Here is a 24,859-nt window from a genome sequence, read left to right on the forward strand (position 1 = left end):
ACACTCTCGCATAAATAGCAGAGCCGCCCGCTATTTATGCGCTCAGTCGTTGAGGCACCGCGAAACCCCTTCCTCTGCATCTCATGATGGTCCGCCCGCTATTCACGGCCGTCGGCCGTTAGTGTGCACAACTCCTGCCTCCACTTTGCCCAGTTCCATCAGCACTCGGCACTCTCTCGAACCTCCTCCTTTTCTCTGGTAGTGGCTGGAGCTCCATGGGTGAAGGAGCTGCGGCACACGCCGGTGGCGAGTTCCGCATCGTGCACCTCAACGATGCAACACGCAATACGGAAGCCGGCTATTGCAACAACTTCATCGTCACGTCCAAGTACACGGTGGCGAGCTTCCTGCCCAAGTTCCTCTTCGAGAGCTTCCGCAAACTCTCCAACCTCTACTTCCTCCTCATCTGTATCCTGCAGTGCATCCCTGACATCAGTAACACCGGCGGCCAGCCTTCCACCTTACCCCCACTCCTCTTTATCATCACCGTCGATGGCGTGTTTGCTATCCTCGAAGACCACAAGCGTCACCAAGCTGACAACGTTGCCAACGCGAGTCCGACACTCGTTCTAGACCGTGCATCGAAGAAGTTCACTCCAACTACGTGGGCCGATGTCGTAGTAGGCGACGTTGTCAAGGTGGTGAATCGAGGACTGGTACCGGCAGATATGCTCGTGCTCGCCGTGAGTGAAATTCCTAATCAGCCTCCGTGTGGAATTTGCTACGTCGAGACCAAGTCTTTGGATGGAGAGACCAACATGAAAGTCCGATCAGCAATGGAGTGTACTCTTGCAGATATGGGCTCAATTGATAACTTGGTCAAGATGAAAGGCACCATCCGCTGCGAACATCCGAACAATGCAATCAACAGTTTCCAGGGTGTGCTGGAGCTTGAAGGAAAGGAGAACGCTTCCATCCCGTACGAAAGTATCATCCTGCGTGGCTGTATCATCCGAAACACCGACTGGGTGCACGGTATGGTTTTCAACACCGGCAAGGACACGAAGATTATGATGAGCAACTCGGCGCCTCCGTCTAAGATGAGTTCCATGGACCGGTCGATCAACCGGTACACGGTTGTGTTGCTATCAATTTTGATTGTCTTCAGTGCTGTAGGTGCAACAGGAGCGGTGGCCTGGAAGGCGAACAACGGTTCTGTGTGGTACTTGGAAATGAACGTGTCCGACAACAGCGCTTTTGTGGATTGGATTGTCATGCTATTCTACTATCTGCTACTCATGTACCAGTTCGTGCCAATTTCACTTGCTGTTTCCATGAGCATGGTCAAGTATCTCCAGGCGCAATTTATTCAGTGGGACATCAAGATTTACCACCCCGAAACAGACACCCCGACATTAGTGCGCTCCATGTCGCTCAACGAAGAGCTCGGGCAGATTTCGTACATTTTCTCGGACAAAACGGGAACACTCACCTGCAACGTCATGGAGTTCCGGAAGTGCTCCATTGGCGGGGTCTCCTACGGAAACGGAACCACTGAGATCGGGCTAGCGGCACTAAGGCGTGCCGGCAAACCCCTTCCAGATATGACCGCACAGTCTACGGGGCCCAAGGTTCCTTACGTAAATTTCGATGGTCCCGAGCTGTTTAATGATATGAAGGGGGACTCAGGCTCCGTCCAACAGGGACGTATTGATGCCTTCTTCACGCATCTTGCAGTTTGTCACACCGTCATCCCAGAGCGGCATGAAAACTCCAAAGAAATCACGCTGTCGGCTTCATCTCCTGATGAACAAGCACTCGTTGCGGGTGCAGGTTACTTTGGATATGAGTTCGTAAATCGATCTCCGGGTGTCGCTCATGTCAAAGTTCGTGGAATAGTACAAAAGTACGAGATGCTGGACGTTCTCGAGTTCAACAGTACGCGAAAGCGTATGAGTACGATTATCCGTCACCCAAATGGACGGATCTTCTTGTACTCCAAAGGTGCAGATGTTATCATCTACGGATTACTAGCGAAGGACAAGGAGGACGAATCTACTTCTTCCCAGCTCCAGGAGATCACTCGGCGCCATATCGACCAATACGCTGAAGACGGACTGCGGACTCTGACGATTGCGGTTCGTGAAATTGAGCGTTCGTATTACGCCGAATGGGCAACAAGGTTCCACGACGCGCAGAACAACCTAGCGGAAATCGACAAGCGAAAGAAGGACCTCCCAAACGCAATTGACCAATGTATGAACGAGATTGAGTGCGACTTGGAGCTGCTTGGGGCCACTGCAATCGAGGACAAATTGCAATCTGGTGTTCCTGACGCAATCGCCAACTTGGCGTGTGCGGGCATTAAAATCTGGGTACTCACTGGTGACAAGGAGGAGACGGCTATCAACATCGGCTTCGCTTGCCAGCTTATAACGAACGACATGAAGCTTTTTATCATCAACTCGAAAATCGCAGCAACTCCCGAAGTACTTGAGAGCACGCTAAGAGATGAGATTGGAGCCCGCAGTGCAGATGTGACTGTCTACCTCGCTTCGCCTCCCAGTACGAGAGGTGATCTCCGCGAGTTGGCCCTTGTCATTGATGGTGAGACGTTAATGTTTGCCCTTCGCGGGTCGTGCCGTCCTCTGCTCGCCGAGTTCTCGCAATACTGCAAAGCTGTTATCGCTTGCCGTGTATCACCAGCCCAAAAAGCGGAGATGGTTGCTTTGATCAAGGAGTACGTACCTGGAGTTCGTACTCTTGCTATCGGAGACGGAGCGAACGATGTTTCAATGATCCAAGAAGCGCACGTCGGTGTGGGAATTTCAGGCCAAGAGGGCATGCAAGCTGTCAACTCCAGTGACTATGCTATCGCGCAATTTCGCTTTCTGCAGCGCCTGTTGCTTGTGCATGGTCGTTGGAATTACAGGCGAATGGCTCAGCTAGTGTTGTTCATATTCTACAAGAACATCCTCTTCACTGCTGCTCAATATTGGTACACACTGTTATGCGGGTTCTCGGGACAGAAGTTTTTCTTGGAGAGCGGAACACAGCTGTACAATATCGCCCTGACGGCCATTCCGATCGTTGCCTCCTCCATTTTGGACCAAGATGTCAACGACGATGTAGCCATGACATTTCCGAAGCTCTATTTCACGGGACCTCGTGATGAAGACATCAACACCAGCACCTTCTCCTTGTGGGTGGTTGGAGCGATCCTGGAGAGTATTATCATCACGTTTATCACAATTCACAGCATGAACAACGCGGGCTTCTCTGGAGGCAGTCCGTCGATGTGGTTGGAGGGCTTTATCGTCTTTACCCTTGTCGTGACTATCGCCAACTCAAAGTTGTTCATGTTCCAGAACAGTTTCTACTTCTTCAACTACTTTATCTACATGGGCTCAGTTTTGGTGTGGCTTCTGGTTGCATTGGTGTGCAGCCACGTTGCAATGCTCTCGGACCTCACATGGGAGTTGATGCTGGAGCAAGCTTTTGGGCTTCCATCCTTCTGGCTGGTCTGTTTGTTCGTCCCCGTGGCAGCGCTCTCGTATGCACATCTACTCAACGGCATCAGGTCGACGTTCTTTCCAGAGTACTGGCACCTCGCCAAAGAGACCATCAAGTTCAACCTTGACCGCAAGCTCCTACAGTGGAACGACAATAGCAATGCATCGGTTGCGGTGCCAGCCCGCCTTCCGCACGCAAATCGAGCCGCCAAGAAGAACGGTTCCGTCATACCGACAGATGGCCGGCCTTCACAGCACAGGACAACATTACAGAAGGCATATCACGGCTTCGCCTTCTCGAAAGATGGCTACGCTGGTGCCACCGAGACACGGTTGCTCATGAGTCGGAGCTCCATCACAAGTGCAACATGAGTGCAAGACAGTTAGATCCTAGTCTCGATCCACATTAGTACATAGACATTACCCCCTCATCGGGAGTTCTATGTTGCCATCTCCCCTAAATGTTAGCATTGTCACTTACTGATGCGAGGGCTGGGGAGGAAGAGGCACCACATTGCCAGCATCGGCGTAGCCGATCCGAGACTGAAACTTCGAGTTATTCGGTGAGAAGAACAGCAGCTCGTCGACAGCACGATGTCTTCCCTCAAACGTCGTGGGTGCATCAGCTCGAAAGGCAGCGGCTCGACGAAGGTATAATCTAACGTATCAGTCGCCTAGTGTTAGAATTCGCCACTGCGCCTTCATCTCCATGCCCAGTAGTGGTTTACCTGGCTGTCGCTGCTTCCAGTCTCATGCAACGTTTCAGCCTCAATGTACGCCCCTCTCGACGCCAAGACAAACGAGATCGCTGTCGTTTAACCCGTCGGTATCTCTCCACAAAACGATCTCCGTCTGGCTCCGTCGCAGCCACGAGTCGAAATGCGAGGCGATGAGGACTACAGCGACTCATCCGAGCGACGCCGCGCAGGTTCCTGCCCAGTCGCAGGCTCTTCACGGTTCCGGATATGTGCGCGTCGCGCTCCAGCTGCTCTTCCCGTCGAATTTCCTCCTGCCTCGCTGCCTCCAAGACTTCTTGTGACGCTGCCACATCTCTATCGTTCGTCTTCTTGGCTGTAGCCGCATCAACTCGCTTCTTTTTGTTCGTGCGTCGCGCCACCAGCCGCTCGTACCTGTCAGGAGCGCACACAGCATCAGCACAACGATGCAAATGCTATAGCAATTCGGTAGCGGCGCATACAGGCGGTTGAAGTCGTCCTCGGCCATTTTGACTATGATATCCTTAAGTACGAAACAAACTTACAGGCAGCCACAGGTTCATTAATCGACGTCAAGATGCTGCGCGTGTCCGGTCTACTGCGGGGCTTGACGGCGGCACCGCTACGTCCTCGCAGCATCCTCGGAGGCTGCTCGACTCGCTGCTTCAGTGTGCAAAGCGGCGATGATGACGACGACGATGACGACGATGACGACGATGACGACGCGCTGGAGGAGCTGGACTGGGACGACCTGGACGAGGACTGGACGCTAGACGACGAGGGCGACGCGGCCTTGGCGGGGCGTCGCAAGGTCGAGGAGCACGTCAAGCAGAAGGTGCGCGTGCGACGCGCGCAGCACTCCAAGCGCCGCTTCGTGGACCGCATCCGCGTCAAGGCCACGGGCGGCCACGGAGGCAATGGCTGCGCCAGTTTCTTCGCCGAGTCGGCCATGCGCAAGCGACCAAATGGCGGACACGGCGGTGCTGGAGGAGACGTCCTGATCGAAGCCTCCGACAAGATGCAGAACTTGGCGAACGCCACGCACCACTTTAGGGGAGGCGCCGGCACCAACGGCATGGGTACGTGCATGGGATTCATTTGTGTGCTGCAAATACTTTTTCAGGGTACTGACTCTTGCGTGGCTGGCGTCCAGCAAATGATTCTGCTGGAAGGAGAGGCAAGCATTGCCACGTCAAGGTGCCGTGTGGTACACTCGTCAAGCGCGTGGAGCGCTACGAGCGCGAACTGGAGAATGGCGAGTACGAGATTGTGGACCAGATGGAAGTGGTGTGTGATCTAGACGAGCCTGGAGCGACGTTCCTTGCTGCGAAGGGCGGAAAGCCTGGACTGGGTAACCGCATCCTGGCAGGCAAGACGACCAAATTCGGACGGCTGCGCAAGCACATGCCGGAGAACAAGACGACGGGTCACCCGGGTACCTCGCAATACTACGAGCTGGAACTCAAGACCATCGCTGATGTGGGTCTTGTAGGCTACCCGAATGCGGGCAAGTCGACGCTGTTGAGCGTTCTCAGCCGTGCGACGCCTGAGATTGCACCTTATCCTTTTACGACGCTTCACCCATACGTGGGAATTGTGGAGTTCCCAGACACGTTCCGCTTGAGTGTGGCTGACATCCCTGGACTTATTGACGGTGCACACCGCAATGTTGGTCTTGGTCACGATTTCTTGCGCCACATCGAGCGCACAAAGGTGTGTGTGTATCATTGATCTGTCTCCTCTACCTGGGCGATGAGCTAACCATGGTGTGTGTGCGGTGTTTTTACAGATTTTAATGTATGTGCTTGACACGGCGGGCTCGGAGGGACGTGATCCCCTCGAGGACTTCACTCATCTTCAAAGAGAGCTGGAGCTGTATGCTCCAGGAATCTCGTCGCGTCCGTCCCTGATAGTTGCCAACAAGATGGATGAGCAAGGTACGGGAGGAACATTTACTGTGAGTGCTTAGCACCCTCACTCTGACGTTGTTCTGGCATCATGCAGGCGCGGAAGAAAACTTCAACAAGCTGCGCCAGACCACCGATCTAGCTGTACTCCCTGTCAGGTATAACTGCGCCCGCCTTCATACTTCTCTACTTCTTCAACGGAAATCTAACCATGATTTGTCTTGTTTACACAGTGCGCTCCACAAAGTCGACATTGATACGGTAGCACGCACACTCCGCTGGATGATCGAAAGCTACGGCAAGCTCACCAAATCATCATAGAACCAGTGTAAGCCGCGTCAGCAACACGAAAGGATTTTGACCTTTCTAGCAATTATCGTTACTGGTTTGTGTTTGTTTATAGGTGCAGAGGGTGCCTTACTATTCACATTGCTGGGGTTGAGGAGCAGGTCCAAGATGAACCGCTATGAAATGCTGGACCGAGTTGGTGACGGCGCTTTCGGGGAAGTGTCGCGTGCGCGTAGCGTCAAGACCCATGAAATAGTCGCTGTAAAGAAGATCAAGGCGTTGTTCCCCACGTGGGAGGAGTGTCTCCAGCTACGCGAATTGAAGTCGCTGCGCGTGCTTCGCCATGAAAACATCGTGCTTCTAAAAGAGGTCATTCGAGACAAGGAGGAGCTCTACTTCGTGTTCGAGTACATGCAGACGTCACTTTTTCGGGTCATGCGCAACTTCAAAACTCTCGGAAGTTCCAGCTCAAGTGGTGCTGGAGGCGATCCAAGCTTAAATTCTGATGCTACCAGTTCATCTCGATCTTCGGTGCCCCCGCATCCATGGTTCTCAGAGGCACAGATCCGTTCGATGATGTACCAGCTCTTCAGTGGCCTAGCATACATGCACAAGCACGGATTCTTCCATCGCGACATCAAGCCTGAGAACCTGTTGTGTCACAATGATACACTCAAGATCGCTGACTTGGGCCAAGCACGCGAAATTCGATCGCGACCGCCGTTTACAGACTACGTGGCTACGCGATGGTACCGCGCGCCAGAGCTCTTACTGCGCTCAACAACGTACAACAGCCCCGTTGATATGTGGGCCTGCGGATGCATCATGGTCGAGCTGCTGGTTTGTACGCCGCTCTTCCCAGGGACGTCAGAGGCTGACCAGTTCTACCGCATCTGCAAGGTTTTAGGAACACCGACCAAGGAGACGTGGCCTGAAGGTGCAGCGATGTCTTCTCATATGCAGATGCGTTTCCCCAAGTGCTCTCCTGTGTCCTGGACTCGATTTCTACCGCCCGGCACACCATCCACAGCGGTTCAACTTGTCCAAGACCTACTGCAATTTGACCCGAGTCGACGTCTCACAGCGGCGCAAGCCCTTCAACACCGCTTTTTCGACCAGCCATTGGCACGGCCAACGCTTGCGGTGCCTACTTTAGTGCTGCACGAGGAAGAAGTGCCCGTGTTGCCGCTACGGAGCGACCACAAAACTATAGGAGGCTACTCTAGCTATGCTGGAAGGACAAGTGTGTGCTCGAAAAAGTCGGAGGAAATTCCGGTATCTGCTGTGGAGCCTGCTAGTCATTGGGCTGGTGGCGGTGCCATGTCATCGCGACGAGAGTGGACAGCCAAAGAGCGATACCAAGCACACGCACGGCACCAAGAATGGGGCTCTTCGCTTGTCAGTGCTCGTGGCGAGATAGCAGATGCAAAATGCACTGGTTCCATTCAGACCAGCGGTGGTTCGCTCAGGGTGAAAAAGAGCTCTAGCTACAACACGCTTGTAAATGAAGGCAACAGTGAGAGCACCGGTCTTTATTCGACAAGGAAATGCTCGTCGGAAGAAAACAGCGACGACGACGAATTACAAGAAGGCAAAAGCGAGAACACCCAACTCCAAGATCTACTCGATGAGATTCTAGGGTAAATGCAACACAAACACTTATGTTTGGTGATAAGTTCATCAGGTATATTGGTTGCTGTTCTTATCTCAATCATCGCACATCACACTGCTACACAGGATAGCAAGAGCGCACTTAGAACTTGAGGGCGTGGGCGCGGTCGTTCTTAGTCAGCGAGAACTTGGCGTTCAGGTAAGCCTTCAGGAACGGCTCGGCGTCGAGCTTCTTGATCAAAGCCGAGTCGATGGCCTTCTGGTCCTTCTTGCGCTGCTCCGAGATGACGGGGGCCTGAGAGAAATAACACCAACATGGTCAGTGTCTTATAGGGAGCTTATGTGCCGAAGCAAGCGATCCCAAGCGCTCATATGATGTGATAAGAAGCTATGGACGTCTAAGACATCCACGCCTCCTACCCAATTCGCCACACAAGAAAGAGCACTGAAACCAGAGATAGAGAGAGATCCCAAAGGGTTCGTCAATCTCTTTCTCCAACTGCAGAACAACTTCCTTGCTGGATGTGGACGAACTGTTTGTAGTGGTCTCGAAAAACCGACCAACGGAACGGCAGGGGATAGCAACAGAGTGAAAACAAGCACTTACGGCGCTCGACTGGGCGAAGAACTGCTCCTCCTTGGTCTTCTTGGCAGCCTTCTCCTTGGCGAAGTAGGCGTCGTCGATGGCAGGGAGCTCCAGACCCTCAATGTTGACCTTGGTCGACGTGGCGATCACGTACGACTGGTTCACGCGACGAAGGGGAACACCGTTGACCTTGTAGGGGCCTGAAATACATCAATAATCCCAATCTGATGTCAGCAATTGCGTCCAAAGCAACATCAACTCGCACAAGGCAGGAGATCTAGAGCCGGCATTCCTCAGGTCTCATAATCTGATGGATCTTTGGCAAAAAGACACCCCTTCTTCATCCACCTAGACCCTCAGCGTTGCTCCGCATACCCCGAGCCAAAGCACCAATAGCCAGACCTCATACAAGGAAGCTATCGGGATGAGGCGCCGAAGTACGAAGCTTGAGGGTATAAGCGAACGTAGGAAGGGGACGGCAGAGTGCCTCTCGAAGTGTCAAGTTTGCATCATCGGAATGCCGCTACTTTTGTGCACTCCATTTCTGCCGAAAAGAGAGACTTGCAACTCACCCGTCACGAGCAGCAGGCCCGAAGCCAGCTGCTTGAGGAAGACCACGCGCTTGCCACGGAAACGGCCCGACAGCAGGATCAGGACCGAGCCAGGGGTGATGGACTTGCGCAGCTTGGCGGTCTTGACGCTGTTGCGCTTGGTCTTGGCCGACTGGAGCGGCTTCGGGATGTAGTCGGCAGGGTACCACTTCTTGGTGGTGGTAGCCTTCTTGGCCACGACCTTCTTGTCGCCGCCCTTCTTGACGACCTTGCCACGGCCGTTCTTCTTCGAGAGGCTGTTGGCCGAGATGGCGTTGATGCCGCGGGCGAGCACCACGTTCTGCGTCTTGGTAGCGGGCATGGTGATGAATATACCTGAGGAAACAAGCAGAACACTTAGGTCAGGAGGCGTTGAGGCGTCCAACCCACACACTTGCGTGTCTTACCTGTCTGAAAAGAACTGAGCGGTGCCGGGTGCAGACGACTTGGCGCAGAGCAAACCACAGCCAACCACAAGTTGGTGTGGCGTACATGCATATGGTACAATGTACCAGGTCAGCACGGTTCAGCGGTTACAATTACCCGCTAACCGGTCTTGCGGTTCGATTACACAATGATTCGTAATAAAGTTGCGCTGCTTACGTTGCTGTACGTTTAAGTTGTGCTGCATTAATTTCAAGTTGCGCTTGCTGCAAGTTAACTTTTGCGTTATGTTTGAAAAGTCGATTCCAAACTCGCAGACTTCAACGCGCTGCACGCTGGACAAGTAGTACCAATGGGCAAACGCAACGGCTGTCGAGCGCTCGCGGTAGCGGGCCCCGTGGACACTGAAGGCTGCTGCGACAAGAGCGACGGCGGAGAGACGTCAGCGTCCTGTTCCTCCAGCGGTGAGGAGGCCAGCGACACAACCCAGGAGTCGCCAGACAAGACGTGCGAGACTTCGTGCTGCAGCAAGAAAAAGGAGACGGAGAGCAGAACGGGTTGTGCTGACGGTTGCTGTGGGGGAGAAGGCGAGGTGGCTGTGGACGCGCAGACAATGAAACCTCCGAGCTGCTGCTCGTCGAAGATTGCAGAGGCTGACTCTTCGGGGGTGGAGAAAAAGGCTGGATGCTTCCCGTCGGACGCTGCTGGCGAGTCCAGTGGTGCTGGTTGCTGTTCGTCCAAGGCACCGCAAGTATTGACTGAACGCGACGATTGCTGCGCTTCGAAAGAGCCGAAGAAGTCGAGCTGTCGTTCGTCAAACAAGGAGAAGGCCACTGACGATTCCAGTTGCTGCTCGTCGAACAAGACTGCCGAGATTGCGACCGAGTCTGATGATTGTTGTACTACTACGGAGAAGACAAAGGCGTCTGGCTGCTGCTCGTCGAAGCCGTCAAAGACCCCAAGTGACTCTGGTTGCTGTTCGTCGAAGGTTGCAAATGGCGAGACGGAGGGCAAAGCCAACGGCTCTTGTGCTTCTACGAAAGAGCCGAAGACGTCTGGTTGCTGCTCATCCGATGCGTCTAAGACACGATCCGATGGTTGCTGCTCGTCGAATGCGAAGGGCCTGTCACTTCCGGAGCGATCTCCCAGCTTCTTGAAACGCTTGGTGCAGTTCCGCAACGATCGTGGGGCTACTCTCGAGAAGACCCGGTCAATCTCGGGTAGGAAGAGTAACACGACCGAGTCCTTGGAGAGCCTCCGCCTCAACATCAGTGGCATGACATGCAGCGGCTGTTGCACGCGTATCGAGAAGTTCATGGCCGGACAGCGTGGTGTTGTGGACGTGAATGTGAGCCTGCTTACGAGTCGGGGCGTCTTTCAATTTGATCCGCAGCTAGTGACGGCGAAGGCTATCGAAGAGACCGTAGCCACCTTGGGATTTGAACCGAGTGTGCTCTCTGGTGACGACGTCGTGGGAATCGTGTTACACCTTGGGCAGTCTGAAATCGTGCCACGAGCCAAAACACTGGTTCTTGAGGTCGCTGGTGTCGCTTCGGCTGAAGATGTTAGTGAGCCACCAGCTTCGTCGGGACCATCAAGTAAGGCGTTGCTGGTTGAGTACAACCCGGATATCACGGGTGCTCGTAAAATAGTGCGGCACCTCTCGCACGAGCTTGGATTCACCGTTCAAGCCTCAAGCCCGCGGGCGCCATCGGTCCGCGCAGGAGAGGAAGAAGTGATGCGCTTTACGCGTCTGTTGTTCTGGAGCTGTCTGCTGTCATTGCCGGTGATCTTCGTCGAGTTTGTGCTACCAGCGTTCTTTTCCTCCGACACTAATCTAGCAGATGCAGCAGTCTGGGGCACCGCGAATCTTTTGAGCATCAGAGACGCTGTGGAGTTGGCGTGCGCGACCCCAGCGTTGTTCCTTGTGGCATTCCCTATTCACGAAAGTGCTTTCCTTGCGCTGCGCTACGGCGGACGCGTTACTATGGACGTCCTCATCTCGCTGAGCGCCTGCACTGCCTACGCGTTTTCTGTTTTTACAGTTGCGACAGAAGCGATCGCAAAGTATCAAGCATCTAATGTTGTAGAGGTGGATCCTTTGGTGCAAGAGCCCTCATTGCCTCCACAAGAGCAAACACCAGTGAAGACGGAGACTTTTTTTCAAGTCACGGTGCTCCTGATTACTCTCATTCTTGTTGGTCGATACATCGAGACGCTGGTGAAGGCGCGTGCTTCAAACAGTGTTGATGCGTTGCTGCGCATGCAGGCAAAAACTGCAATTCTGCTTGAGGGCGAAGACCAGAAGGAGTTGTACATTGAAGTGGTGCTTGTGGAGCATGGCGACTTGCTGAAAGTGCTTCCCGGTACGCGAGTTCCTACGGACGGTGTGGTTGTGGGAGGTGCCAGTTCTGTGGATGAGTCGATGGTAACGGGTGAAGCTCGCAAGGTGCCCAAGGAACCCGGCGCGACTGTAATTGGTGGATCCATAAACTTGCAAGGTGTCCTGACCATGCGTGTGACGCATACCATTCACGAATCTATGCTGGCGCGAATGGTGCGTCTTGTAGGGGAGGCTCAGGCTTCGCGTGGTGTGCGCCAAAGTATCGCGGACGCTGTGGCTGCATACTTCACCACGTTCATCATCATTCTGGCCGGATGTATGTTCATGCTTTGGTATTCGCTCGCTAAGCATGGACACGTGGATACGCAAGGCTGGTCTCCTTTTCCGTTTGCGCTGCGCTTCGCGATCACGGTGCTAGTCATTAGTTGCCCTTGTGCCATCAGTCTCGCAGTCCCAACTGCAGTGATGGTGGCAACAACAAAAGGCTCGCAGGTCGGTGTACTCTTTAAGGGTGGTCGCGCACTTGAAGCGCTGGAAGAGGTTGATGCGGTCGTCTTTGATAAGACGGGGACACTCACTACAGCACGCCTTGGGGTTGCTGGTGTATTCTATACTCCACACGATGATTTTGATGGAAACCAGCTCTGGCGCTTTGTGGCTGCAGCAGAGAGCGGCAGTGAGCACTCCATCGGGAAAGCACTTGTTGCCCATGCTCAGACTCGGCTTCAAGCATCTCAGATCGACGAAGCACAAGCGTTTGAGGCCATCCCGGGATGTGGTGTGCACTGCACTGTGAATGGTGCTGAGGTACACCTCGGTTCACTCACGTGGCTGAAGCAGCAGAGTTACGGTGGCTCAGGCTCTCTGCAGGTCCATGCCGAGTTCATCGAGGCGAATCATCGTTTCCAATCACAAGGGTGCATTGTAGTTTTCTTGGCTGTTAATGGCAAGTTGCTATCTGCTATCGCACTGCGAGATACTCCACGCCCGGAAGCCAAACGTGTTATCGAGCAGCTAAAGCGCGAGGGCATTCAGCCATGGATTGTAACAGGCGACCAGCGTGGAACAGCGATGAGCGTGGCGACGGCGCTAGGCGTGCCCGAAGGCTCTGTGCTAGCTGAAACCCTGCCTCATCAAAAGGTGGACAAGGTTCGCTTGCTCCAGAGTCTTGGCCTGCGCGTAGCTTTCGTGGGCGACGGTGTGAACGACGCACCAGCTTTAGCCACAGCTGATGTCGGTGTGGCGCTTGGGGCCGGAACGGATGTTGCCCTCGATGCTGCCGACGTCGTGCTCGTCAAGGACGATCTGCGCGATTTACTGAATGCCCGAGCGCTTTCGTGCGCAACCAACAGACGCATTAAGCACAATTTCGCTTGGGGGTTCATGTACAATCTGCTCATGATGCCTGTGGCCTGCGGTGCGCTGTATGGGCCCCTTGGAATTTGGATCCCCCCGGCCCTCGCTGGTCTGTCGGAGCTGCTTTCGTCTGTGCCCGTGATCCTATTCTCACTTCTGCTTAACCTTTGGAAGCCACCTTTCGGTGGTAACTGGGGCCTGCAACAGGATCATGTGGCAATTGACGTGACCGAGTCGACACCTCTGCTGCGCTGAGACGAAGGACAAGGTAGATATGCATGTACTTGTTCAAATTCAACAGGTTTGTTTGATGCATACGCTGAAGTGTAGTTCGTCATCTTTCTGATCTTGCTAAATTGCTGTAGAAGGTTTGATGTACTCGAGGAATGCAGCTCTGGCATGTGTTCGTGCTGAGCGAGGGTCTGTTGATAGCGTTTTATCGGCACTGCTGCTCCCGGAGACAATAGCATCGAAACGGTGGCGAAGCTGATCAACTTCTTCGTTGGCAGGTGCTGGTGAGATGTAGCTCTCCGTTTCATTGCCTGCCAGTGAGTCGTGTGCAGCACGCATGCTGCGTGCAACCTTTGCACCAGAGCCACAAGATGTGTGTGTCGGAGTGGAAGCAACTTTTAGTTGTTCCCCAAGTCGGCAGTCACGCACGAAGGCGTCACGGCGCGCGGTCGCATCCCGCTCGGCCTGCTCTTCTCTCCGTTCCTGTCGTTGTTTCTGCTCTTCGTCCGGTTCGTCTTCGTCTCGAGCTGAGCGTGGGTCAGGCTTTACTTTCAGTTGGTACTTGCGTTGCAGGGCTTTGAGTGAGAGGGCGAGATATACGCATGCTGAAGCACGCATCGGCATCTGCGGGAACTTAGGACGTTCACAACCCAGCGCTAGCAGTACTTCGTTGAGTGCAGCACCAAGTTTCTGCTCCAATTGACCTGGGTAGCTTTTGGCTAGTGCCACCTGGGGTGGTAACTTGACCGGCAGACTTTGTGACGCGTATCGAGAGGGCTCAGCGCAGAATTTACGCCGTGCTTCCTCCGAGACGAAGAAGTAAACTTTTGAGCGGTACGATGCGCGGAAGAAAACACTGCCGTGACGGAGTGAAGCCCAATCTTTGTCGCCCGAGCCCAACGCGAATGTGACGGGGCAATAGCCTTTCATCTCAGGGAAGTCACAGTCCGGCACGGTGAGCAGACTCACCAGCGAAGCGTTCACTGGTGCCTTTGCGACAAGAGTTTGTGCCTCGCTTTCTGCGTCTTCTTGCGTTGGCCACGACTCTTCTCCCCGTTCAAGTGGAGTTTGTTCAGGTAAATACCCAACGAAGCCTTCAGGGTTGTCAACGAACTGCTCAAGGTTTTGCTCGCTTCCAAGCCAGAAACTGCAGCCTCGGAAGTCGACGCATAGGTCACGGCTTGATTGGCGAGAGTTGTAAAACTTCCCTGCCTGCAGCTCAACAGGGCAGAACGTCTGAAAAATATTGTGTTGGCGCCCCTGAAGTTCTTCATCCGTGCGCACCACACCTAATGAGCGGGCAGCTCGACCGGATGCCATCGCCCTCGTGTGGTGTGATGCCAACTGCTGTTGCTCTTCGAGAAATATTTGTGCTTGTGCAGCTACGTTCCAGAGCGAGTTGCTGGAGCTGTCGAGTTGCCGAACGTGGAAACAACCATAGCTTCGCGTCCAAACGCCTAGCAGCTCTAGACGGTGTTGATGCCATTGTGTAAATGCCACTCGAAGCTCGTTCCTGTCAACGTGAGTCTGGTGATTCTTCCAAACACTCTGGAAGCTGCACTCTAAAACGAAGAGCATGTCCGGTTGAATACATTGTGATGAAGCCTCTGTCGAATCCGGATGTGGAAGACTGCGTTGCAGCTCATGGCGCTGCAATAGATACCCGTCAAGAACCCAACCACGTGTCTGGCACTCTGAAGAGCGAAGACGAGCACATATAACCTCATGCGTGACACTTGCATCATTAAGCGGGTCATGCTGCAAGTTTGTGATCTCCTGCAGCCGATGCCGCAGTGCCGATCCACCCTGACACTGCATCACCCATTCGATTGCGTTTTGAGGAGATACGTAGACCAGTCCAAGTGCGTTTGCAAGTTCCTGGGAGACACGCGTCTTGCCTGAAAATGGAGCTCCTGCCACACAACATGTCAATTGATGCATTGGTGGAAGACTAGGCTTATCCAAGTAGCGTGACGGACAAGCCACGAAAGCACGACGTGCCTCGCGTGACCGTGGAAAGTAAAGCTGGTTTCGATGCACTACAGCTTTCACAGAGGCAACCGATAAGGAATCAGTACGTCCTGTCACGGGACAGGAAGCTCCATGTTTGCCAACAAGAAGTTCTCCTGATGCTAGTAGCCGCTGCATTGTGCCTCCCGCTGCATTGTCGATCACTTCGCAGTGCTCGAGAAGAGTCTCCCGTCCTGCCATAAAGTCGTTCAGGAGGCGTCTTACGTTTTTGATTATCTGTCTTGAAGCGCCGGAAGCGTCTATCGGGTTGCAGGTCCTGACACCTCGCGCTCGGAGTCCAGCGATAGCCTCATCCAGAGCCTTCTGGTCCTCCGTAAATTGTTCGTGCAGTCGAGTACTCTCTTCTTCCCGTGCTTCTTCCAGGTCGATCGGTGGTTCTTCTTCCTCAGCTTCGTCTTCGGGGACAGTATCGTCCTCACCTTCAGCGCCAGCCTCTTTCTTTCGCATGAGAGCTAGCTTTCGGCGAGGTGTCGGTAAGCTGGCAGCCCATCGATCTAACAAGGTGTTCACAACGTCATCCTCTGACACTGTCAGCGGAACCACAAGTGCTGGAACGAGTCCATGCTTGAAACACATCTCCAGCATCGCTGTGGTTGGGATGCGTGACGGTTCTGACCCCAGTCCAGCGATAATCCGCGCTACAGCTTTCTTGGGTGTTGGTTCTTGACGTTTAAGCTCGAGCTGAAGGGATTCGACAAACATTTCCTCTGAAGTCATGCGTGCTTCTTCCGGCTTGAGCTCCTCTAGCAATCGTCTTCGTTCTGCTCTATTTGCAACAACGGTCAAGTCCAGATTGAGATATTCCACGAGGGAATCCGATTGAGACTTAGCAAGTGCCGCAGTGACCCGGCCGCGTCCGGATCCTCGAACACCAAGCACCAATACGCATGGTACAAAATTAGTGGTTGACCGAGGCCCGTTTGGGATGAAGGTTGCTGGATTTCGCTCGAAAGCAAGTCGCTCCTGTTCTCCAGCGAAGGCATAGAACTTCTGGCGGAACAAGCAAACGTTGGTTGGCAGTCCAGGTATCAACAAACCACGGGTGTGCCAAGTCACGGGGCAAAAATGTCCACACTCTCCCTGAAGCTGCAGAGCTCTACTTCTTGCTGCTTTGGCTTGAGCTTCCGCTTCAGGGTCGGTGACATCGACTTCATCTCCTTCCTCTGAAGTTGATGTTGATTTTCCTTCGTTAACTTCGTCATTTTCCGGTAGTGGTGAGGCAAATATGACAGTTGGGTCGTACTCATCAACTAGCTCTGGAGCATGTCCGTCTTCGATCCTGTCCAAACGTGGTGCGATTGGATTAAGCTCTCGCTCGATGGCTGCCAATGTGTCACTCGGCTGACGGAACAATGGACACGTTATCACCCGAGTAACACCTCCAATTCCTTGTGAAACGTCCTCAGCGCCAGCCTTTTCAGTCTGGAACTGTTGACGTCGCAGTGCAGATAAAGCACTCATGTTGGCGGCACTACTTCCTTCGCCATCTTCTTGAACAGCGGCGACCTCTCTGTCCAGCAGCAATATTGCATCGGGGACACATCCGTGTTCGAGCAGTGCGGCAGCGACATCACGCGTAAGCGGTAAGTCCATGAGCATCCACCCAGAAGACGCGTTTTGTTTCGCCAGCAACGTTTTGGCAGCATCGGAGGCTATCGCTGCAGCTTCCACGGGGGATACAATTTGTCCGCTCATGAGACGCATTTCCATCGCTATGCTGGGTGAAGTCTTGAGGAGCTTTGAAGTACTCACGGTCTGCACATGGAGCCCAGCCTCGAGCTCCTCTAGGTATGAGGGCGTGAAGGCATCCCCTGTACCTGTGGTTACGAGCCAGAAGTTCCGACACTTGGACGGAATTGGAATTTCTCGAAGCAAGAATTGCAATGGATATGCGCAGAAGGCACGCCGTGCTTCTTGTGAAGCCAGCAGGTAGACCCGACCGGAGTAGCATGCTGCAAACTCAGGATCGCCTAATGTCAGAGCACCAACAGAAGTCGAGACTACAGGACAAAACTCTCGCCACTTCGAGAGCAATCGGCGTTTTGCATCACGTCTTGGTAGTCTTGCGAACGACTCGGTGGTGGAGCTTGCTTCGGCTTCAAGAAGCGCGGCCCAATCTCCGTAGAGTAGCCACCTCACTTTTTCAGCGCGGCTGGAACCATTTAAATTCTCCGGCAGAGATACTTGACAAGCTTCACGCGACGTACTAAAGCGCGAGAGGCCTAGAGGCGTCTGTACAGCACCAAAATACAAGCACGCCGAATGTCAAGAAACCAAAAACAAGCGCACAACTATTGGCATCTCTACTTACACCCGTGATCGTCTGGATGCAGTGGTCTCGAATCACGTTGAGAGACTGAGTTGACAGAGCCACCACCAAATGACAATCCGATCGCTTTTCCGTTGAGTCAGCAACTCGACGTGTTAAAAGTTCTCGCTGCATTCGCGTCACGTATTCGTGGTATCCCTTGGTGAATTTTGCCATCGCTATTGAACCAAACGGCAACGTGCGTTCTCCGGGAGGTTCGATCTCGTTGCGTTCGGCAGGAGTTGGTTCCGGTGGTAGTACAGGTTCTTCTGATAGAACTTGTCCACCGTCTCCTTCCTCATCATTTTCCTCTGGAGAAGGAGATTCGTCGACTTCTTGGTCTTCGCTACTAGCTCCGGCATCACCGTTTGCAGTACTACCATTGGGCTCCTGCACTTCTTCGGCATCAACCTCCGGTTTCTTCGGTGGTTGTAGACAATCGGCAAAGCCTTCAGCAACCAACCCCTCAGCGTGTGTTGCTTTCAACGTGGCAAGTTCTCGTACTGAGTACAGACGGCCCGCTGCTGGTGCTAGTTGTGAGCCTTGCAATTGGTGCTCTATCTCGGTGGGAAGTGCTGTGAGGGCTATCAAGTAGTCTACTGCTATGCTGTGCCCTGGGTTATCTGAAATTGAAAGTTCGCACGGGTAAACATCGTCCATAATCACACCGACGCCAGCTACAAGAAGGGAATAAATAGTGAGTTTCGCTTTGATTTCATCATCGATAAAGCTGCAGAACGTACCGAGTAAAGAACGAGTGGCTTCCAGTCGAAACAGATCCAGTGCCTTGCTCCGAGTAACCACACCTCCAGCACAAAGAGCATCGAGATCTTCATCTCGAAAAACCCGGTCTATAGATTCGTCCTCACCAGCGTTGTCAGTATCGATTTCCTCGTCTGCCTCCACCGTCTCCATCTCCAGAGGTGTCTCCACAGCTGAGTCCTCTCCCTCTACAGGGATAATGACGGCAGGTCGACGTCGACGTATGCGGAGCTTGTGGTCAACCGCGCGCTGAATAACCCCACCAAGTGACAAATACCTTAGTCCAAGTCGTTGAGCTAGCACACGGGCAAGTCGAGTCTTGCCACACCCAGGTGGCCCCACCACTGCAATTCTTAGTGCAGGAAACTCGGTCAGAGCTGCAATAAGAGCATCCTCGGGATTCCGATGTGCTGCAGTTTCACGGTGGAGTTTTCTTCCTCGGACGGGGGTTGCCCCCGAACCAATAGAGCCCATGAGCTCCAGATGCAAACGTTTTGCCACTGCCATTTCGTCTTCGACATCGGGCTGAGGAGTATCAACGGTATCTGCCTTGGCTTCCTCTGCTACTTTGGTGTCACTGCCCTTCTTTTTGGAAAACGCACGGGTGAGTGAAAACTTTCGTGGGTTGTAGCACAGAAGAAGCTGCTTGAGTGACATCTCACGCTGATCAGGAGATTGAAGCCCTCGGATACTTCGTAAGGCCTCGCTCGAAGGCGGTAGCTTTTGCAGGAACGCGTCATTCGCAATTTTCGGGATGCGATTCAATAGTCGAAGCGTGAAGCGGTCAACCGGCTCAGTGGAATTGGTCTCATCTTGCTCCGGTTCTCTGCCTGAAGGAGAGGCAGCGAGTTCCGCTACAGAATTGCGTAGATCCCGAAAGAAGGCCGCGAAAACGCTGGGTGCACTCTCAACCGGTAAGATAATCTCCGCGAGCTGCATGACTGCCTCGCGGAATTGCACGGCTGACATGACCTCAGCGTCCAGACTTGAAGCTGCTTTGGTAGACTCATTGACGCTGCCGACACCTTCTAAATCGTACTCCCAGTCGCGTCGAGCCGCGAGGATCGCAATCGCATCGGTTGACAACGGAAGTACCAGTGCCTTTCCTGCTCGAGCGAAAAACTCAACGTATCCGTCACGCTGCAAAGTACGTGAATTCAGGGGCTTGGCTAAATCCCAAAGCAGTGTCAATTCACGACCAACTAACGCGTTGTTCGCTTCACCCCCGTCGGCGGACTCGTCACCTTCCAGCATCGCATTTCGTCGATTGTGCCATAGTCGTAGCAGGTTGGCCTTGCCGTCCCCAACACTACGTTCCTTTTCATCCTCGGCGAAGAGGAAGTGTCGACGCATCGAAGCTCTGCACCCGTCTCGACGCTACCAAGCTGCGTCGAAAGATAGCACAGCTTCGAGGGCTCCTCTGCGACTGGAGTTGATCAAGCGGACGCGACGGCTTAGAGGGGCAACGTCGACGGCAGTCGTTCGTTTCATGTTATCCCGTTTATAGTTGGGCTCTGCGCTCGTAAAGAGCGCTTATAAGCGTGTTCTAGTGCTAGACACGAGTGGATGCTAGTCGGCTTCTAAGCTAGATTTCGGGACGTCAAGGCCACACGCGTAGACTCGAGTGCGATCTCAGTACTTGCGGTGCGACCTCGCGACTTTTTCTCGGTTGGGCGCTGGTGCTTCTTCATCAGCTCCTCGCCCTTCTTCTTGAACATATTGCCGATGGACTTGCGTCGAGACTGCTGCTTACTTGTTGCAGATTCCTGCTTCACCCACGGATGCTGCAGAGCTGCGCTCACCGTAAGTCTTGATTTGGGGTTCACATCGAGGAGACCAGCCAACAGGTCAACCATCGCGGCCGGCATCTGGGAGAGCAGCCCAGTCTCCTGGAGAGCAAACGCAGTGCCTCGTTCAGTCATGCGGCAGAATAACTGGTCGCTGTCAGTACACGCGCGACGCACGAAAGCACGCTTGGTGCACATTGTCCACAGGATGACGCCTAGAGCCCAGGCATCAGCTTGACGTGCATCTTCCACGTCTTTGCGAGCTAGCAGCTCCGGTGCAGCGTACGCTTCCTTGGCAGCTTGTACGACCTGTACGCTTGGTCGCTCGTGCTTGAATCGCTGGGCGTGCCCCAGATCCCCGACTTTCGCGACGCTTGAGTCTGTGACGAAGACGTTTTCCGGTGACAAGTCCAAGTGAGCGATTCCAGCGCAGTGGAGAGCCTGCACACCTCGAAGCACGGCAGTGAAAACACGGCGTCTCCCAGCGTCAGAGCAGGTCATCATCGAAGAGCTGTGAGGTGGCACGCCCGCCGTTTGAAGGCGAAGTTCTTGCTGCATGATTTCAAGCAGGTCGCCGCGGGCGCAGTGTTCATGCAGTAGGTGGAGTCTTTCTCCTTGCAGCAAATGCCGTTCCAGCTTGACCACGTTCTCGGCGTCTCGAACCGAAAGGTGGAGGTCCAATTCGTTCAATGCAGCAGCACTAGCATTACGACCTTCACTGGTGGAGGAGGTCAGGAGGGTGTGCTTGTCGACAAATAGGCGCCCGGAGGCAGCACACTCCACCAGGTCCACACACTGGAGACCATCAAAACTTTCTTGGATCCGCGAATGCAGCGTCAGAGGAGCATTGGTGACGGGGGCCATTATGAACTAGAAAGTAGACTTCACCACTTACGCGGCGTTTTCGAGAGTGAGGCTGCCAGCTTTGGACTCCTATAATTATCAGGTGGATTCTTGCATCGTGTAGTAACGAACGGCAGAGCAATACCCGACAACCAAGCAGTATTATTCGGCTGGCAATGACATGTACATCTGGGAGATCCTCCAAGCCCCACCTGTACAGTTGCCCTGGCAAATGCTGTTGACAGTCGAAACAGCAGTGTGCTGTAAGCGCACGCCAGAGCCCCAGGTGGCGAGACATCCCATGATCTTCACCAGCGAGTCTCGATGTGAATGCCAGTGTGCTTTCATCCACGTGTAGTATAAGTGGCGTGCGTGTTGCAAACCAAGTGCCCGTTGCAACTTCAAATTCATTCGTGGCGCCCATGTTTGAAGGGCTTTCGCCTGTCCTAGTAGTTTTCAGGCATCGACAACGCTCGGCTAGTACTAGAGGGACTTAACTTCTGGCGTTGCTACATTTTGATGACCAGGACCAATCGACTGCAACCCAAATCGACTGAGTTGGAAGCGTCTGGGTAAGCTCCACACATATTTAGCTGCCAACCACGTGGGGATATCAGTACATGTTCGAGCTGTGCAATATGTTAAGCCGTCCGTTGTTTGATCAGTCGTTTTGCAGCAACCGGCTGCATGGTGAAGTTTTTACCACGCTGACTCCAGCTTCTGACTAGAGCAGTGTCGGCCATACGCACTACAGAGACAAGCGTGTCCTCAGTAACGAGCAGCTTCATGTACAGGTTGAACAGGCTCCGGATCTAAAAGATCGCGGGTGCTTTGAACGAAACGACTCTTGTCACAAGCATGACGATCCCAGCGAAGCGCGAGTGTCTCGTCGAGGATTCGGAGGCTGTAGCCCTTGTGCACCTCAAACAGCCCGTTGACGCAGTGCTCGACTACAGCAACTCGTACTTGGGAGACGACAAGTTCACGGAGATTGTCGAGAAGGCTCGGCTTGCGAGCGTTCCGACTCGATTGGATCTGAGAGGGAATTGCTTCGAAGCTGGGGCTGCCCGAGCGCTTGCGGCGCTGCTTCGTTCGTCGCACAATGTGGTGGCCATCAGTCTGGAGTGGAATAATGTTGGCTTGCTGGATCAGGGGGTGGAAGCTCTCGCCGGTGCGCTGGAGGTCGATAAACGGTTGCTAACGCTCGACTTGCGCAACAACAACATTGGGCCCGAGGGTGCCAAGGCGCTGGCAAAAGCTTTGAGAGTTAACCGCTCACTACGTCAACTGGACTTGCGTTGGAATGAGGTCGGAAACCCAGGCGTGCTCTCATTTCGTGAGGCATTGCAGAGCAACCACTCGCTCGTGACACTGGAGCTCATGGGGAACAATAGCAGCTTAAAGCACGTGGACGAAATTGAGGAGTTGTTGACAAGGAATCGAGCGCTCTCGGGAAGACAGCCACCTTTGGCCGTAGATGCGTCGTGCCAACCCGATGAAGATGTCGAATCCAACAATTCGATCCATAAAGCTGCTCGGGATGACCAACTGCTACTACAAGTTCTGGCGGAGAAAGAAGAGCTCGAGCTAGAGAGGAATCTAGGCAAGCGAGAACTGCAGAAAATGGTAAGATATGGTGCACATACTACGAAGTATTTGTTACTATTAGATGGCGAGGGCTAATGATGAGCTTTGTTGCCATTCAGGTGGAGACGACGGAAGAGCTCGAGGCGCAGCTGCAGCAGGTCCGCAAAGACGCTGAAATGACCAAAGAAGAACGGGATCGGTATCAACAGCGTGAGATCGATGCAAAGCGCGACGTCCATGAACTGCGAATGCAGCTCGATGAACTCGAGAACCGAAGAAAGCTAGAGTTCGAAGAGTACCGGGCCGCACGCACTGCTCTCGAGCGCGAAAATGGCGTTGTGCGCGAGAAAATGGGGCACATGGAGACGTTGCGAAGCAAGGAGACGGAACAGAAAGACAAGCAGATCTCGCAGCTGGAAGAGGTCAAGTATGCTCTCGACAACGAAGTACATCGCTCAACACTCACACTAAGGTAGGCGACTCATTGCTTTTAGTAATGGAAATGGTCGTGCTAAGTTACTAAAATGCTGTGCAGAACGCAAGCAGAAGAAATCGGTAAGCTGCAGAAGCAGCTCCAAGATGCCCAACAAGAGTATGGCCGCAAAGAAGCCAAGCTCGTGTCGGGTCACGAAGGCAGTATGAGCGCAGCACAGCGGCAGCACGACATGATCGTTGGCTCTGTGCAGACGCAGCTTAGTTACACCTCCACTCAGCTAGAAGCAAGTGAACGCAGTGTGCACGAACTCAAAGAGAAATGTGAGGCTCTGCAGGCCAAGCTTTTGCAGTCGCAAATTGGCCACGAAAAGACAGTCGGAGAGCTGAAGCAGCAATGGGAGGCGGAGCTGCAGGAGCGCATCCAACGCTCTGTTGGATCGGTGGAGGCCCAAGTCGCCGAGGTGAAGAAGGCGCGGCAGCACCTCGAGCGAGAAGTGGAAAAACACCTCGAGACCATCATCCAGCTCCGACAAGACAACGTCTCGCTGCAGCAAGCCCGAGATGAAAAGCAGAGCGAGTTCGAGGCCGCGACGGAGACGCAATCCAGGGCGTTGCAGGAGAAGCAGGCGCAGTTAGCCGCAGTGACGAGCGAGAGATCTCGGTGCGAGGAGAAGTTGCAGCAGCAGGTCCGGAGGCTAGAAGAGCAGGACGCCAGACTCGTGCAGATGCACGCAACCTTCGACGAACGGATCCATGTACGTTCGCTTGCTGTCTGTCAGAGCCTCCTGCCCAGCATACTGATGCGTTGCTGTGTCTTTTTGCAGGCTCTGAATGCCAGCGCAAAGATCGCGGCGGTGGAGAGCGCCACCATCTTGAAGGAGAAGGCGGGGGCGATCGCGGTGCTCGAAGGCCACGTGCTGCGGCTGGAGCGCGAGCTGTCGGCGCAGAACCACGAGCACGAGAAGCGCATCGACGACCTGGCCGAATCCTTTGGCCGTTTCGTGCAGGAGCAAATCGCAAAGGAGCGAGAACGCCGCAAGAAACGGTCTTCCGACGCGCTGAGGTCCGACGCCTAGCCTGTTTGCCGGCAAAGGGGCGCGGCGGCACCGGAGCAATCGACCCGCACGAGTCCTCGAGCGCCAATGCAGCTGCGCCCATGGCCATCGACGCCAGCGGCTCTAGCGTTTCGCCTCAGGTAACTGTGATACATGGCCTCATTGACAGTGAATTGACACTTGGTCTCAAGTTGAAGCAGATCCAGGCGAGCATGTGACGCGCCTCATTTGATTGGCCGTTTTAAACTAGGCCTCCGGGAAAGCATAGTATGTCAGAAGAGTAGGTTATCATGTTTGGAATCGTTGTTGTATAGCTTGTCTATATGGTTTGCTAAATACGACAGTATCAAATGTCAGAGTTGCTAGCAGCGGCATGGGCCGGAAATCGAATTTTTGTCGCAGCATATGTCGCTGGACACATCACCTGCGATCTTTATCCCGCCTAAATATCGCGGCTCACTACTGGCCATTAATGCGCTATAAGCTCCACGATTGGCGGAAAGTCGAAACGGCGCGGGCCCCGTGGTTGAAGCCATCCGCACCAAGCGTTTTGTGCCAGGTCAGTTCGGAACTGGCCGGGCAACTG

At 53.9% G+C, this 24,859-nt stretch overlaps 8 protein-coding genes across 8 annotated transcripts; 4 read left to right on the forward strand and 4 right to left on the reverse strand.

Moving 5' to 3' along the window:
- Window positions 1–215: 215 nt before the first annotated feature.
- On the forward strand, window positions 216–3,824 carry KRP23_5831 (Phospholipid-transporting ATPase IB; the record flags this gene model as incomplete). The annotated part of the gene is made up of 1 exon (XM_067890946.1): window positions 216–3,824. The coding sequence occupies one exon, from the start codon at window positions 216–218 to the stop codon at window positions 3,822–3,824; it is 3,609 nt and encodes a 1,202-aa protein (XP_067745349.1).
- Window positions 3,825–3,929: 105 nt separating this feature from the next.
- KRP23_5832 (uncharacterized protein) lies at window positions 3,930–4,676 on the reverse strand (the record flags this gene model as incomplete). The annotated part of the gene is made up of 3 exons (XM_067890947.1): window positions 3,930–4,110; window positions 4,181–4,582; window positions 4,651–4,676. The coding sequence occupies 3 exons, from the start codon at window positions 4,674–4,676 to the stop codon at window positions 3,930–3,932; spliced, it is 609 nt and encodes a 202-aa protein (XP_067745350.1).
- A 69-nt stretch (window positions 4,677–4,745) lies between these two features.
- Window positions 4,746–8,007, forward strand: KRP23_5833 (Serine/threonine-protein kinase ICK; the record flags this gene model as incomplete). The annotated part of the gene is made up of 7 exons (XM_067890948.1): window positions 4,746–5,247; window positions 5,322–5,881; window positions 5,958–6,105; window positions 6,173–6,233; window positions 6,309–6,336; window positions 6,397–6,403; window positions 6,479–8,007. The coding sequence occupies 7 exons, from the start codon at window positions 4,746–4,748 to the stop codon at window positions 8,005–8,007; spliced, it is 2,835 nt and encodes a 944-aa protein (XP_067745351.1).
- Window positions 8,008–8,116: 109 nt separating this feature from the next.
- On the reverse strand, window positions 8,117–9,648 carry KRP23_5834 (60S ribosomal protein L6; the record flags this gene model as incomplete). The annotated part of the gene is made up of 4 exons (XM_067890949.1): window positions 8,117–8,269; window positions 8,582–8,760; window positions 9,133–9,486; window positions 9,558–9,648. 4 exons carry the CDS (start codon window positions 9,646–9,648, stop codon window positions 8,117–8,119), a joined length of 777 nt encoding a protein of 258 aa, XP_067745352.1.
- A 238-nt stretch (window positions 9,649–9,886) lies between these two features.
- On the forward strand, window positions 9,887–13,489 carry KRP23_5835 (Copper-transporting ATPase HMA5; the record flags this gene model as incomplete). The annotated part of the gene is made up of 1 exon (XM_067890950.1): window positions 9,887–13,489. One exon carries the CDS (start codon window positions 9,887–9,889, stop codon window positions 13,487–13,489), a length of 3,603 nt encoding a protein of 1,200 aa, XP_067745353.1.
- Window positions 13,490–13,585: 96 nt separating this feature from the next.
- Window positions 13,586–19,919, reverse strand: KRP23_5836 (Adenylate kinase 9; the record flags this gene model as incomplete). The annotated part of the gene is made up of 4 exons (XM_067890951.1): window positions 13,586–14,754; window positions 15,760–17,728; window positions 17,808–18,481; window positions 18,548–19,919. 4 exons carry the CDS (start codon window positions 19,917–19,919, stop codon window positions 13,586–13,588), a joined length of 5,184 nt encoding a protein of 1,727 aa, XP_067745354.1.
- A 227-nt stretch (window positions 19,920–20,146) lies between these two features.
- KRP23_5837 (putative serine/threonine-protein kinase HAL5-like) lies at window positions 20,147–21,217 on the reverse strand (the record flags this gene model as incomplete). The annotated part of the gene is made up of 1 exon (XM_067890952.1): window positions 20,147–21,217. The coding sequence occupies one exon, from the start codon at window positions 21,215–21,217 to the stop codon at window positions 20,147–20,149; it is 1,071 nt and encodes a 356-aa protein (XP_067745355.1).
- Window positions 21,218–22,054: 837 nt separating this feature from the next.
- KRP23_5838 (Leucine-rich repeat-containing protein 45) lies at window positions 22,055–24,294 on the forward strand (the record flags this gene model as incomplete). Its single annotated transcript, XM_067890953.1, has 4 exons — window positions 22,055–22,822; window positions 22,903–23,255; window positions 23,319–23,973; window positions 24,043–24,294. 4 exons carry the CDS (start codon window positions 22,055–22,057, stop codon window positions 24,292–24,294), a joined length of 2,028 nt encoding a protein of 675 aa, XP_067745356.1.
- Between the last annotated feature and the right edge of the window lie 565 nt (window positions 24,295–24,859).

This window comes from Phytophthora ramorum, assembly GCF_020800215.1.
Source record: "Phytophthora ramorum isolate Pr-102 chromosome Unknown Phyram_PR-102_s0005, whole genome shotgun sequence".
NCBI classification, from domain to species: Eukaryota; Oomycota; class Peronosporomycetes; order Peronosporales; family Peronosporaceae; genus Phytophthora; species Phytophthora ramorum.